At 39.7% G+C, this 16,572-nt stretch overlaps 1 protein-coding gene across 1 annotated transcript in view; it reads right to left on the reverse strand.

The window, feature by feature from the left end:
* GRXCR1 (glutaredoxin and cysteine rich domain containing 1) overlaps positions 1 to 16,572 on the reverse strand; it is a 116,881-nt gene that overhangs the window by 11,175 nt on the left and 89,134 nt on the right. Inside the window, exon 3 of the mRNA XM_070612937.1 lies at positions 62 to 127. Coding sequence (XP_070469038.1) covers positions 62 to 127 — 66 coding nt within the window. The remainder of the gene's footprint in view (positions 1 to 61; positions 128 to 16,572) is intronic.

Consider the following 16,572-nt stretch of genomic DNA (forward strand, 5'->3'; position numbering starts at 1 on the left):
TACAATCAGAATGTGTTTAACATTTTGATTACTAAAAGTAAGGTGCTAAAAGCACAATTACCTCAATTTTGGTTAAAAGGTCTTGCAGTTCTCCTGATTCATTCATTGACAAAATTTTCTCAGCACCCTATTAACAAGAAGAGGGTAGGGGGGAAAGAAAAATCCGTTTTGTTAGTATTTGAGAAAACAAAGTTCTAGCCAGGAAAGCTTAACCCACAAAATACTGAACACAATTCTTCCCTTCAGATCTAAGCAAACTTGCAGCCCAGAGGCCAAAGAGGAGAAGACATTTCTCTCTCCTTTCACATAGTCTCTCATGAGATAAGGTTTACTGCAGACAAGGGAAAGACTGCCAGCTGGAGGTGAGTGCCGGGAAGCCCACAGCTGTCAGATTAAGTCCAGATATGGAAAGTTCCAGCACACCCTTTAGAGTTGTTCAGGGAGCCTGAAAACAGCTCTACCATCCGGGAAAGGACAACTTTGAGCAAATTCCCAGCCTGGGCTGTCTCTGCCCTATTCCGAGAAGTCCTGGACATGGCCCTCCTTAGCCTCACGCCTGTAAAGATAACAGCAGCTGATAATAATAATAATAAAAATAACCACCAACACTAATTAAACACATATTGTGAGCTAGGCATCCAACGTCATCTAACTGGATGTGGTAGACTCTATTAATAGCAGAAACTGACCCTCAGTGAGATTAAATAACAATCCCAAGGTCACCCAGAGAGGAAGCAGGGTGGGAATTTGAACACCAGGACAGGACTTACTCCAGAGTCAATGTTTTAATTTCTCTATCTTTACTGTGGAAATGAGAATGGGGACAATGTATGTGCTTTTCAACAAATTCATCACGTTTCTTCAAACTACCTCATTTTCCTTTCTTTTCCAGCCTCTTACTTTCTTCCAGTCTGCTTCCCAAGGTATAGCCATAGAGGAGGAAGAAGGAAAACTTGGAGTAACTGTTTCTAATCCAAGGCAGAGACCACGTCTGCCTTGCTCACATCATATCCCTGGCACAGAATAACAGTTGCCAGCACACAGGTGTTGAATCCATTCTGATTAGTCAACAAGACAGGGAGAAATATCATCACATAAAAAATACTTTTTGGATTTCTATTTGTGCTAGGCAGGGTGGAAAACACAAGGACTCATGTAAAAAACAAAAAAATCCTAGTTCTTAAGGAGGTTACAATATATTTCTGTATAAACACACATCAAATAACCCACAAGGTAGAATGGAAAATAAGTGTCAATGAGTGATGCCAAAGAAGAGTAAGCTCAGGAATGACAGCAGCAGGGAAAGATCTGCTTCCTGAGGCTAAAGAAGGCTTTCTGAGGTTGATAGCATTTGATCTTGACCTTGAAGATTAGGTGAGGTGTCTAAGACAGGGGAGGTAATCCCTGTGGTGAGGTACAGGAACCTTCAGTTCTGAGTGTCATTTATTTCAGTGTATCTTGTATAACCCTCATCATCCTAATCACCATCAGAAACGTCAACTTGATATATTTAAACGCACTATGAATGAATGCACAGAGCCACAGAGGATCTATGTAGGTTTTAGTCTTTCATTTGTAGGTGGTTTTGCTAGGAATACAGACATGACGCACCTAAAGTGAGACACTGAAATCTAAAACATGGTAATAACTGGTGATGTTTTACTTTTGCTACAGTCTATTTCTTTTCAGAGTTAACTAAGACAAAATGGGAAAAGCCTCTAGGGAATTTGGTACATGAGCTAAAGCAGCAAGGAGAATATATGACCCATTTTTCTTCAGGGAAAGAAAACACACTGTAATGACTCCAGACAAAATGAATGTACCGGAGACGCCATCACACATCTCTGTCCCAGATCATGTCTTATCTTGGCAGTCAGCGTGTCGTAGACAATTGTTTAGAATTCAACGCATAGGCCGGGAAAGGACAATCTCATTACCCTTAAATACAGGAAATTTGCTCTGCCTTGGCCAAATAATTCCAGCACCATCAGTACTACCAAAAGAGACTCCACGTTTTGGGGAAAATGCAGGCTTTGCTCCCATCAAGCAATGTACCTAAAGACATGGCAGCCTCTGCTCTTCAAGACACCAGGGTGTGTAGAGCACAGGGAGTGCACCAAGCGCTTAAGGTGGGAAAAATTTTGCTTTGTAACAGAGAGCTGAGCACCTCTGTCCCTCTCTCAACTGTGGCCGCTCAACGTGGCCTCCACCCACAGCTCCACCTGGCTGGGGTTCAGATCAGTTCCTGGAACGGGTTCTCTGGTCCCTGTGCCACCTGCTGAGCAGAAACAGTACCAAAAGTCCTTGTTTCCCCACAGGGACCCACATCCCCACCCTCTACCTGACCCTGTCCTTGTTGAACCCGACAGCAAGATCCTGCAGGGCAAGACAAGGAAATCAGATGGTGCCCTCTCTGCTCCTGAGCAGCAGCGGCAGCAGGAGCGGATCGCAGTCCAGCCAGCAAGTTTCAGGATAGATTAGATTCCCCACATCCTGAGGCTAGAGACATTTACCAGGGTAGCTCTCCACCTGCCCGGCTCGACACTGCATTTACATGTTCCAAAGGTCTCACTCCATGCAATTTTCTGTCAAGAGCATTCCAATTATTACCTAGCCTATAAAGAAACCCTATGTCCCCCAAAGAGAATGCATTTCCTTCAGAATTAGGAAATAATCTTTTCCTGCCTGGTGTTTGGCTAAGAATATGACATACGAGTGTGTTACTTTTTAAATATAACTCTACCATTCAATTCTATGCAAGTGGAAAATGCAAGTGGCGTAGTTTACCAAGACTTCCAGGACACCTACAGAAATATTTCTAGTATATTTTTCAATTGATTTAGAATCATTTTTTTCCAAAAATAATATAATTTATGTGCTTTACAGACATTGGCTCTTTGAATCATCAGTGCAAAGCAAGCAATGTTATCTCAATTCTTTTTCTTTTGAGAAAGATTGGCCCTGAGCTAACATCTTTGCCAACCTTCCTTTAGTTTTTTTTCATCTGTGGGACACTGCCATAGCATGGCTTGATGAGCAGTGCAGAGGTCTGAGCCCAGGATCCAAACCCACGAACCCCAGGACACAGAAGCGGAGGGCACGAACTTAACACCACACCATGTGGCGGGTCCCTTATCTCAATTTTTAAAATGAAGAAACTAAAGTTTGAAGAAAATAAGGAACATGCTCAGGGCCTTTCGGTTAATCACTACAAGTCCTGGCCAGATCTTGAATTCAGGTCACACTGATTCCAAAATCTACGCTCTTTCTATTGTACCGTGCATGCTCCCAATCACTGATATAACACAACTGTTTTAGTGAAAAACAAAATAAACGTACAGATAACTCCTGGCCTGGGGAACACGACAGTCTACGGTTAGGGCTCACTGTTGACTAGGTGCCCAAGAAGCTCATGTGAACAAAAGCTTTCACTACAATGACTCCAAACAAAACGAATCTGCCAGAGAAGCTACAGAACATCCCCGTTCTTTTTGTATCTCAGCACCATGCCCTATTCAGTTATTTCAGATGTGTTGCATATGCCAGGAAAGGACCTATTTCATTACCCTTCAATACATGAAATTAGCTCTATTCTCAGTCAAATACTTCCCTTCTTAAAATTCTAAGCAGTGAGCTGGGACATGTGAACAAGCCACTTTATTTTACATGTCAAATAAAGCTTCTTAAAGATAAGACAGTCTACATAATTTTTCCTCATATATGGATCACCAAAGAAGAGACTCATACTTTCAAGGACTAAGAAAAAGGTGAGAAAAGAAATCAGCCCCCTGCTGGCTAAGACTGTCAGAACACTTACCCTCCATTGTTCTCCATGAACGTGCAGTGTGCCACCATGCTCATTCACACTCATTCCAATGTCCCTTTATTCATTTTCACATTCCCCACTGTTTTCAGCCCCCATTATGGGTTACGCATTAGGCTAAGTGTTATAAAATAATTTAAAAAAGAAAACAATAGGGTAACATAAACATAATTAAAGAAAAAGATATGCAACAATAAGCAAAAAAATGGCTCCCGCCACTGAGGAAATGTAAAATCTTTTGGAGAAGATAGATGATTATACAAATAAATGAAAATTTCTAACTGTCATAAATACTGCAAAAGTGAAGTTGGCACAAGATGCTACGAAAGCATAGAATCGGGTGAATTTAACCTAATCGGGAGAGTTAGGGAAAGCATTCTCCATAAAGTGATGATGAAGTTATCTTTTAGGAAAAATAGTGGTTAACTGAGCATAGAGATAGAATGAGGGAAGGAAATTAATTAGGACAACAAGGTTACCAAATATTATGTGTACTTGACCCTTTGTTGTCACCACTGCCTCTCATTCTAGATAAGTTTTGTTCAAGGAAACTTCCTATCAGATTCTACACTGTATTTTGGATCAGAGGCCTGGAGAAAACATAGGTGAGATGCCAGGCCACAGTGAAAGCAATCGATTTGATACAATAAGCCAAAGAAAACAGTAGATTGGTATAAATCAGCTTGTATTTAGCACACTCTTCTAGAGCTCTGGGAAGATTGCTAGGTCAAGAGTTTCCAAAAACCATTATAAAAAAAAATAAGCAAATACAAACATTTAAGTATTTTCTTCTCGAAAATTATTGAAAATCCCACCCATAGATTTTAGCCATCCCTTCGTTGATATCCAGCTTCTGGAATTCCACACAAAACACTAATGTTTGAAAACTATTAACCTGACATTTCAAGGGGCCTGGAAAAACTTAAAAATTTTCTCATTAATCACAACCAAACACGAATTTGAATGTATAATACAAATATACATACTGTGTGTGTGTGCATACATACTGTATATACTATTTTATTTTACTTTCTATGTACATTTATTCATACAATGCTTCATCTTACCGTGAAACCAGCTTGCAATAAAAGAGCCATACAATGGTATAATAAAATAAAATCTGAGGAGGAATTCAGGACAGAGGAAATGTCCTAAATAAATCTCAAAATAATAGCTATGATAGAGCCTTAAATTTGATTCTGAGTCAGCTCCTCAGTTGAAACAAAATTTTTCTTAGTACATTAGTCTCAACAATGCAATGCCTTGCATAATATTTTAGATGAAGTGGCTAATATAATAAGGTCCTTGCTTTTTCATTAACTATAAAAATATAGTCTTCAGGGGCTAGCCTGGTGGTATGGTAGTTAAGTTCATGCTCCACTTTGGTGCACTGGGGTTCATGGTTGCAGATCCCAGGCATGGACCTAGCACCGATCGTCAGCCATGTTGTGGCGGCATGCCACATATGAAATAGAGGAAGGTTGGCACAGATGTTAGCTCAGTCACAATCTTCCTCAAGCAAAAAGAGGAAGATTGGCAACACATGTCAGCTCAGGGTCAATCTTCTTCGCACATACACACACAGAAAATATATGTACATATATAGTCTTCAAATAAATGCCATCACAGACATGTCTCTTGAATCAAACAGTAGAAGTTTTCATCTCTCCTCCTGGTTTAAACCAGGCTCCTTTTCCCTCTCACTTAAGTGCTGCCCTGCCATTTATTTATCTATCTCTGTCCATTTTATTGCATACCCTACACTGCTTGTTGGAGTATCTTCTAGTGACTGGGATGAGACCCACACCCTTTAGCATAGTCTACGAAGACCTTCACTCGCTGGTTGCACCAACCTTCCCAGCCCTGTCCTTTAATACCATATGCTCTTGATACTCTGAATTTCTCCCCTTCTCCTGAACATACTCGGTCCTTCCATGAGATCATAGGCCTTTGCACATGCTCCATTCTTTACTTCAAGTTTTTTCTATCCTCCATAAACTCTATCCTGGAAAGCTCCTATACATTCTCCCAAACCCATTGAAATATTACTTTCTCAATGAAGCTTCTTCGATGTTCCCAGACAGAATCAGCTGTTCCCTCCTCTGTGCTCTCAGACCACATTTTGCCCCACTGCACAGCAAGCCCAGTGGTGATTACAGGACCCAGCACTTTGTGTGGTGCACCACAGACACTCAATAATAAGTATTTGCTGTATTAAAGTCCTGACTCTTTTTGTAACTACAGTAAATACAGGATTAAATTCCAAATGGCTGTTTCTTATAATGACTGCTGATTTTTAAAGGAAGGTATAAATTAAAGTGCACCTTTATGGAGGGAAACCTGCAAGACACTAAGCTGATGTGATCTGATGATAGAATGCCAGATACCTAGACGAATGAGAGGGACAAACACTGTGTAAATGATTTCCCCTAACCATCGCTTCTCTTGTTTGGCTGGAAAGTGAAGAGCAAACCCCTGGAGGCTGCGCTCTCTCATGCAGGCCAGGAGGCTAGGACTGTCTAGTGCTGGCTGCTAGGATCCTTCTGCTGTGTAATCAGGAGAGCAGATGGCAGGATTGGCGTTCAAGGAGCTCAACCAGCACCTAGCACAACGCCTGCCAAAGGATGTGCTCAATAAATGTTTGTTGCTCTGGCTGCCATGCCCACCAGAACGGGAGGTTACATCAACCCTGGAGGCGGGCCACCTGGGCCCTGCTGACAGTGTCAGAATTTACTTCGGGATTCAGCTCTGGATCTGCTCCAGTACGTGAAAAAATTCCATTGAGGCCCTGGACTTCTACACCAAATTCTTAGGCTTGGAAAATGCTGAAAGCAGGTATAGCAATATCCCACTAGGGTCTTAAAAAACACAGTAAAGATTCCCATGGATAATCTATTCTAAAGAGCATAGTTTTCTTGTTCCTCTGGCAGGAAGAATTAACTGCAAAATTAAGTAAACTCATTGACTTATTTTACGCAACTATAGAATACAGACGGTTGGGTGTTAGAAAATGCCTGCCAAAGACAATGATTTTAGTTGTACATAATTAATGCTAAGCCATTTTTTTTTCAGAGTAGCTGTAAAGAACAATTTCCTGTGGAAGCCAATCTTGATTTTTTTATAATAAAGCCGTATCATCAAAATAGATGATCATGGGAATATATTATTCTCTTCTCTATTGCAGAAAGTCATCTCTCTTATTCCTTTAAAATTAATATTAAATCATATAAAAGTGGTATCAAGTCACCAGTTAAAAAAAAGATAGTGTTGGAGTTGAACTAGAAGAAGCCAGAAGACTCTTCTATTTAATAGATTTAAGATTGTTGTCTGCTGTGTCACAAAATTCTCTTTGCATAAACTGATTTTCAGAATGCAGTGGTTAGGCCCACCAAAGCTTTTCTAAATAAGACCCCAGATTAAATCCTAGCACCTCCACTTATGAATTAATTTAACTAGAACAAGAAACATAAACTCTTTAAGGCTCAGTTTCCTCATTTGTAAATTGGGTATAATAATATTTACAGTGTTGTTGTAAGGATTACATGAGATGATATATAAGTCTAGAACCTTGCATGACACAGAATAGAAATTTAACAAATAGTATTTGTATTCTTATTCTTATTATTAGACTCCCTGAGAGCGTTTATAACTTAGAATCAATGTCGAGCTCACAAAATTTGGTCCACAAACATTTTCTGTCTAGAGTCAATAAATAATAAAATATAAATAGAGATCTACAAAAGTTTTACATTGTTTTTAGATGATATGACCATAAAGTGAAAGACGACGTAGTTAAAAAAAAAAAAAAGGAGGGGCTCATGCAAAATATTGGGATGAAAGACTCAATTTTGTGACTTATTAAAAAGAAAAGTTGGTATGAAATTTTAGGACTTTACAGACCGTAAAGGTTCTCAGCTAAGTTGCAGAATGGCTAAAGCATTCTTCATTATGGGAAATTTAGCTAGCTTTCAGCTAGGGCTCTCTGAAGAGTCAAAAACTGAGGACAGCTAGTGAACAGTACTGCTGAAGAAGATTGAGTGGATTGCTTTTCTGGGACAATATGGATATTTAACCACTCACCAGGAAAAATATTTGAGGAAAATTCACATCATAAAAGTAATTGGGAAATATAGTTAGTTGATCAAAATATCAATTAAAATTCCATTAATAGGAGAGAGCTCCAACTTGAATGGACCTTAATTTCAGACGGGATCCAAGGATGTTTGGACATGGATACTGAAGACTCATCACTGCAGTTTATATAGTCAGTAAAAATGACTTTACCTTTCATATTTCTATCTTAGTAAAATTAGCAAAAGATGGAAGACATCACCCCCGGTTGCCACCTAGAAAGATTTCTCTGCAGTGTACTGAAGGTCATGGTCATGAAATGAAGCAGATATTCCATTCTTACAAGGCACAACAATACTAAAGAGTCATGGTTGTCTAATAGTGCTTCTTTTTAAACTTGAGAATCACCCAATGCATCTTTCAAGATCCCAGCAGGACAGAGATGGTATTTATTATTATGGCAGGTATTATTATTTATTTATTATTATTTACTAGATGGACCTGATGAAGGGCCCTTCTAAAGAAGTGTGGACAACATTAAGTAAACCAACAAGTTTGGTGAAGCACCCAGTGGCTGGCAATAACCGGAAGCTGTTACTACCCCAGGTCTAATGTTCATGAGGAAGATGCAGAATCGCAGAATCTAACAAAAGATGTAGCTATGGGAAAGAGGCAGAGAGAAACTCAGCAACTGCCAGAAAGCATCTCAGAATGAAGGGAGCAGAGAAAATAAATACCTCCACCAGAGAGAGACTCCTGCCTCGCCCAGATTTCCTACCCTAGCCTCCCCCTGACTGAAGGCAGAGGGCAAAGGCGTCTGTGCGATACAGCCTGTAAAGTGGGCCTTCCTGAGGTTCAGACCTAGCCAGAGAGAGTGGATCTGGAAGGGAAAACAGAAAGTAACCAGTACAACCAGCAATGAAGCTGAAGATTTCTTTCATTCTATTGGGGTTGATGCCTGCTTGAGTCCATCTATTATGTGTCTTCAGACCAAAAGAATAAGGATGATGAGAATCTTTCTATAACCTTAGGGTGAAGGAAAGTGAATCATGCAGGTAACAAGTTATGTCAGGAAGGCTGCCACGTTGGGGTTAAAATTGTGGGCTTAGCCACACATCAAATCCTCTCTCTGCTACTTATTCTGTGTGTGAGCTGGGTAAGTTACTTAACCCCTCAAAACCTCAGTTTTCTCAACAATAAAGTGAAGATAAGGATATCTCTATCAGGTAGGGCTGTAAGAAATAAATGAGATAAATGAGATAATGCATGTTATGTGCTTAGCATGGTGCCAGGCACACGCAGAGCCTTGGTAACGGGAATAATATTTGTTTATTCTTGTTGTTGTTTTCAGCAAACTAGGAGAAGTAATGGATTTTCCATTGAGCCTAATTCCAAAGAGGTGTTTTGAAAAACTCATTGGCAACCACTTTTTTTTTTTTAAAGATTTTATTTTTTCCTTTTTCTCCCCAAAGCCCCCCAGTACATAGCTGTATATTCTTCGTTGTGGGTCCTTCTAGTTGTAGCATGTGGGACGCTGCCTCAGCGTGGCTTGATGAGCAGTGCCATGTCCGTGCCCAGGATCCGAACCAACGAAACACTGGGCAGCCTGCAGCGGAGCGCACAGACTTAACCACTAGGCCACGGGGCCAGCCCCCCACTTTCTTTTTTAAATCAACAGTAGTGACCTTCTCTTGTTGGGACTATCCTCCTTCTACTGAGAGTGTGGAGAAAATATTAATTACCCCCACCTCACTGCTCTATCCATTGTCCATTCTCCTTTTTAGTTAGAAAATCACCTGAAATTTATTTGGGAGCAACATTTATGAAATATTTGTTTCCCGACCTCCTGTGTGGTTAGATGTAGCCATGTGACTAAGTCCTTGCCAGTGAGATATGAGCAGAAGTAAAGCATACAGCTTCCAGGACATACTCTTAAAAGCAAGCTGATCATCCTATATGTACTCTTGTTACCTTTTAACAAGCTGGAAAAAAATGTCATGGAGCTGAGCCATTTTTAACCATGAAGTGAGGACTCACCCTGAAGGAAGATGCAACAAGACAGAAGAATCATTCATGGGGCAAGACAATCTACACCCCTGGACCACTACTAACTCAGATTTATTTTTCAGACAAATAAATATCTACCTTGTTTGAACCAATAACCTATGATTCACATAGATGATAGATGAATACACAGATACATAGATAAATACATAACAGATATAGCTGTAAAGATACACATATATATATAGATATATGTATGGATGGATATATAGTTAGATTTATGGACAGAGAGACAGAGAGAGTGATAAGAAGAGGAGGACATTAGAGAGAGTGAGTTGGAGACCAGCACAAACTCCTGGGTACTTCCCAAAACTTAAGAATTTTTTTAGGACAAGATTTAGGAAAAGTAAAACAGGGTGGCAATAGTAACCTCGTCCAAAGAGAGTTCTTGTTGATATTTTTAGACTCTTTCCTTCATTCCTCCAGGGACTCTCCCTGCCAGAACTGTCTCCTGTTCGGAGAAGCAAAAGGAGGAACTAACTGTGCAGGCAGGTTCAGGGAGGATGAATAAACTCAGGTCTCTAAATCTGGACTGAGAACAAAGCCTGGTAATCCTTTGTCATCTCCCTTTGTCCTGGCCTCTGTGGCCTCCAAAAAAGCAAGCTTGGGATTTTCTGAAAGTTACAAGGTTCCCCTGATTCATCTCTTGAGGACGTTAGCTGTTTCAGCAGGTAGGACAACGCCAGGAGGACAGTTCTTAAGGAGTGTGGGAGGAAGGAGTTTGAGCATCAACACAGTAGCTGTCCTAGGGGAAGCCTCTAATAGTTTAATGAGGACCTGGCATTGACGACGTGCTCTACGAGCACCACTCATTTCATCTTCACTGCATCCCTGCAAGTTGTCTTTTAAAATCCTCAATTTTAAAAATAGAGAATCTGAGACTCAAAGAGGTTTATGAAAGTACAAGTATTACGAGGGTACTTGTTCAAGATCATCATACAGCTAACAGTTGGCAGGGTCAAGATTCAAATCAAGGTCTACCTGGCTCTAAAATCTATGCTTTTCTTCATTGAACTTCACTTTTTTCATTTCTAAATATATATATATATATTTAAAAATAATATCTCCATCTAAGTGATACTAGGAGAATAAAGCATGATACTAGCACACATTAAGCCACAGTTTAATGTAGAACGTAGTAAGTACTTAATAAATAATATCTATTGCTACTGTTACTTTTATTACCATACTCAAACACCATGATAGCAATATATTTTTTCTCTAATGTTCAGTGATAGATGACAAAGAACATAGATTTTAGATCTTATCATTTCATATGCCTCATAGACTGTTCCAGCATCTTATTTACGCCATCAGTGTAGGCAAACTTAGACTGTGAAAGTCTGACCTGTGTGTCTCCTGTTTTCCTTCCTGTGAAGCACACAGCCAAATGGACAGAAATAGAGGTCATTGGTTAAAGGATGTAGGCAGGTGTGTTTCAGGGCATCAAGAGTGAATGCACAGTCCCCTGATTTAGAGGATGGGGTAATACAAAAACTATCCATGAAGTGACCATTCATCTTACCAACCATTTAATAAGGCAAAGCACGGTCACTGCAAAAGCATACCTGAAGCAGTAAAAAGTAAAATAAAAAAAGTAAATTGTGAGAATAAAACGAAGTTTAAAATAATCAATGAAAACTAGATAAAACTAAGCAAATAAAATCTAGGAAAAGATACTAGTGAAGTAAAATATTATAACCAAAGCCACAGCAGACTAAAACAATTAAAATAAAGAGAGCCTCAGAAACATTTTAAAAATAAAACAAAACGGGAAAAAATATTGGAAAATATAAAAGTAACCAGTTAAGATATTATGAGGTATGAAAATAAAAGTCAAAGAATTTTATTAGAACGTATAAATGAAGCAGTCTCTAAGACTCAAAACATAAACCCTCATATGGAAACTATCCAGGCTCTTAAAACCAAAGCACACACTTACTAAACTACAAATGGCACCATCAAATAGCCACTTACTCAAATCAGCATTCCAGCAGTTGACCTTGACTCCTCACTTTTCATCACCCCACATCTAATCTGTCAGTAAGTCCTGTTGATTCACCTGTAATGTTTATTTTGAATCCACCCATTTCTCATCACCACTACTGACAACATACTATTCCAAGGGTCCACCACTTCCCAGGTTTTATTCTTGCTTGCTACCAATCTCTTCTCCATGAAGAGACCAACACTGTATAAGACTGCCAGCTAGCATGGGACTAGACTCACATTAGTTTCTCATAAATATTTGCTGAATGAAAGACCATGCTGTAGCATTCCTTTCCAAAGCTTTAGCTCGACTAACGGACAAGAATCCTCAAGATTCAGAACCAAGGAAAGAAAGCAGGATGCTTGGTGTCCATGGCCTTCACCCATGTCTGGCATCTCACTCCCCCAGGCGTACTGCCTGCCTTAGATCGTAGTGTTAGGATAACTCAGTTCAACAAGGTGGAATTCTGTGGCCTGGCTCCTTGATACCTATAGTTTGCAATTTGGTCACAATCTCCCTTCCTCTGGTTGCTCTTTGTTCTGAAATAATATAAGATTGAACAACACAGCACTGCCATCATTCCTAAAAAGGAACAAACAAAGACAATTTGTTATGGTTCAACCTAATAAATAGACACCAGTCCACCACAAAAAGGAGCATAGAATTAAAGCTAAAGAATGTGCTACAAATAATAAAATGCATCCAAGTACTCTTTCAAAGACTACCACAACACACAGGTACATTTCTAAATTAAAGATGCCAGAAAACACCGCAGCAACTAAACTCTGCTTCAATACAAGTCTTGTCTACATCAGATCATAAGTATCAGTATCTCCTTTTTCTATGGGACCAGAATAAACTATCATCTCTTTGCTCTGGGATTTGCAATCAGGATAAAAGAGACAGAAAGCAGGAAAATCATAGCATCAGTTCCTTGAGCCCAGCATTCAAGACAAATCAGCCAAAATGTAAGAAGGATATCACACACACGCCCAAATGATGACAAGCAAGCATTTGGAAGCTTCCAGTGAGGTACATACACTGCTGAGGACTTATGTTTGAGAGTTCAAATAAATAGATTTGTCCTCCAGAAAAACTCCACGTAAATCCAGATACCTTTCCTCCCAGTGCAGAATAAATAACTGTTACTGATTCCTGAATCCAGTGTTTTAAATTGGATACTTTCCAAGAGTCAAAAATTCAATTAAGAGAACAAGCTGGACACTTTTCAGAGTCCAGCATCAAGCCCCATGCCAAGCTATCATCTACTGAGTGGTGATGGGCCTCAGCCTCTGTGCAAGGTGAATCAAAAACTAACTAATGCAATAATACAACTGTATTCAGGACAAGCAAAACAAATAAAGTCGAGACTCTCTGCAAATGTAGTTAATTGAGGACCAAGGAAGGAAAATTTGACTGTGATACAAAGGCATTCCAATAATCTCTGAGAAAGAGGTAAGGGTTGAATTGAAGAAGAAGGGAAACACCTGTAGCTATACGTATTGTCCCTAGTTTATGGCTGAAAAAGTTATGAATTTATAATACAGTCCTTGCCACTTCTCCCCATATGTTTTGGTAATAATACGATCAGCATAGGCTTATATATCACAACAGTTAACAAAAAGTACATTAAGTAGAAGTTAAACTCCAGCAACCATCTCACATCAAACCATGTTAGGAATGTAGTGGGCTCATTGCCTCCCTACCAATGCTCACAGACTGCTGAGACAACTATATGCTTTGGGCTGGTTTAATTGTCTATTTTTTAGGAGCTGTTAGTGATTGACAGCTGTTTTCTTAATTCAGTGTATGATGGACTTTATATGAGTTTTTTAAAATTCCTAATCATTGCCTCAAGCAGGATACCTCTAAGGGAAAAAGTTGCTTGGGGGAAATGTCCTGATTTGGGGGGTATCTTGAGGGCAAAAGTGCATCTGAGGATGGGAGAGTGTTGGAGCCCAGAGGCAGTAAAGGAGAATGGCCTCACTGCTCTGTAGAAGACAAAGAAAGAGTCTTTGCTTTTGCTTCAAAGAGAGAGGACAGAGAGGCTGGGGACAAGGGGTGCTGTCAGTGCTAAGTGGGGCAATCTAAGGCTGTGTGGTGAAGACACCTGAAGGGCTGTGCCCACAAAACAACTTTGAAGAAACTCAGATTTAATTGGAAGCTGTCTGTCACAGCCAGTTTGTTTAGTGCAAAGTCCCTCCTTTCTCTCTCTCGCTTCATCTACCCCTCTGAGTCTGAAGTAAATTCTGCTCCGAAGTGCTTTGTAGGTATCGTGTACAGAGAAAGCAGAAAGGGCTGAATTTCACAACAAGGGTAACTATGGTGCAGCAGAGAAACTGCAGGAAGAAGAAACACACCTGAGGCAGAAGCTATCGTAAGAACGCCAAACCTCTTTACCCTCCTCCCCCCTTTGCCCTCAAGAATTCATGAAAATCTTGGTGAGGATTTTGGGCATGCACCAAGAATGCAGTTTTGCAGCTCACTTTAATGTCCCCCATGTCCTAAGTGGTCAGAGGTCCCAGGAGTCATCTGGGTTGTGCTTCTGTTAAGCCATTTGTTCCTAAGTTGTCTGTTGATGTTAAAATACCTTTTGACAGCCCAGGAGGACCTAATGTAGCTACCAAATATCAAGTCAACAACTTGAGGTGTATTTCATTGCCAGGAAAGCCAAATCTACTAATTTGCTAATCATATTTTTTAAGCTAGTTCTCAGAATGTGTCTGTGGCAGACAATATTGAGCCAATGACTGTAGACAAGAAGAAGGATCAGAAAGGTGAAAAACATTTCTTCTGTTTAAATTTCCGTTTTCAGAGGGGATTATTCCTTGAAACAAGACCCTCTGCATTATGGAGAAGTCAGGACACGTAAAATGTTTAGATCAGATGATTCTCTGTTGGGAAATGCCACAAATGTGAAATTCAAGCATGCCTGCCCAAATGTGACCTCTGTGGTATCTCCTTTTTTCTTTTTTTTATGAAAAGGCACAAACAGACTTTTTCCCCCTTATAACAGCTACTTTGATGACTTTTTATTCAATCATTTATATTTTTACAATTTATCATTAACTTGTAGTTCTGTGATATTATCTTCAGAAATTAAAATTTTCCATTTTTGGAGAACATTGATTATACAATTAAAACGTGGAGCTCTCTTTTTATGGGATAGAAGTTTCAGTATATTCCTTTCAAGTTTATTGCCATATTAAGAAAATAATCAGCCAATGGATGAAAAGTATAAATGGAAATGAAGGGAATGAATTTGCTGTTTTTTTAGACAGAGTACAGCCAGGTGACAGGAGCATATTCAAGCTCGGCAGCTGACAGTAGAGACTAGTCTCAGAAAGCCCTGTTCTAAACTTCGCTCCACCACGTCCTGGCTATGGAATTTGAGTCGCTTTCCTAATCTCTCACAGCCTCAGTCCTTTTATTTGTAACATGGGGGTAATAATAGCATCTATGTCCTAAAGCTAGGAGGATTTAGTGAGATCCTGCACGTAAAGCGTTTGCCACTGTGCCTGTCATAAAGTACTCAATAAATGTAAGCTTTTAAAAAAGTATTAAATTCTCTCCTATTTTAAAATGTAGGCTTTATTATTATTATTCAGATATGGTGAGGCCAACAGATAAGTAGATAAAAGATAGCTGTTACACTCACAGCTCCCAAGAGGAGGGGGCAAGCCAGGCCACACAGGGGCCAAATAGGAAGAGGGGAGTGGGGGACACCTCCATTACGGTTTCCCCACTGGAAAGGCAAGCAGGGTAAGCAGGGTTGGGATTGGCTAATTTGAATAATTTCACCTGGCTGTGGGGTATAGGGGTTGTCTCTAGAGGCCTGGGACCTGGCCCTGAGATGATTAGGGCAGAGGGGTAGTGGCTGAGTGCTATCCCGAAGATGGTGGAGGGTGTGGGCTCTGGACTGTGGCTGGCATAGCAAAGCTGCACTCCAGGGCCAGATGTTTGCTGTTTCTTTCCAGTGTCAGCAAGGTCCCAGATGTCAAAGTATCAGAAAATGAAAGATTCTTAATACATCTTCAGCTACACATTTTTATGATTCTCTTCTGCCATAAATTTTGAACTTTAGCCAGGGCACTGACTGTAAATAGACACACAATGTTCCTGCTCATTAAAAGTGCAATTTGCCAATCTACTCTGTGATCAATAATAACCTTCACCATGAATGTATCAAGACAACATGTTGTACAACTTAAATTTACACAATGTTATGTGTCACATATATTTCAATTTGAAAATTTTTTTTAAATAATTACCTTCACCAAATATTCTGTTTCCCACAGATAGCAAAAAAAAGGAAAAAATATCATATAGATAATCCAAATTCCAACTTTCAGTAATCTATTTTAAGACATCACCTACCCAAAAGGTACCATAATTACAGGTAATAAACTCCTATTACTATAGAATATTTATATACATATATCAATTAAAATATTCATTTGCTCAACAAATTGTCAAAATGACTACAAACTAACCATGGTAAGAGACTGAATTAATGTAGTAGGAATTTAGGGAAAAGAACAGAAGCAAACAACATTCAGGAAATAGTATCCAGAGTACTAACATGGCCAAGGGACTACTACCAAGATGGCGTCCCATTGTGAGG

Source organism: Equus przewalskii, chromosome 3, assembly GCF_037783145.1.
Source record: "Equus przewalskii isolate Varuska chromosome 3, EquPr2, whole genome shotgun sequence".
Lineage (NCBI taxonomy): Eukaryota > Metazoa > Chordata > Mammalia > Perissodactyla > Equidae > Equus > Equus przewalskii.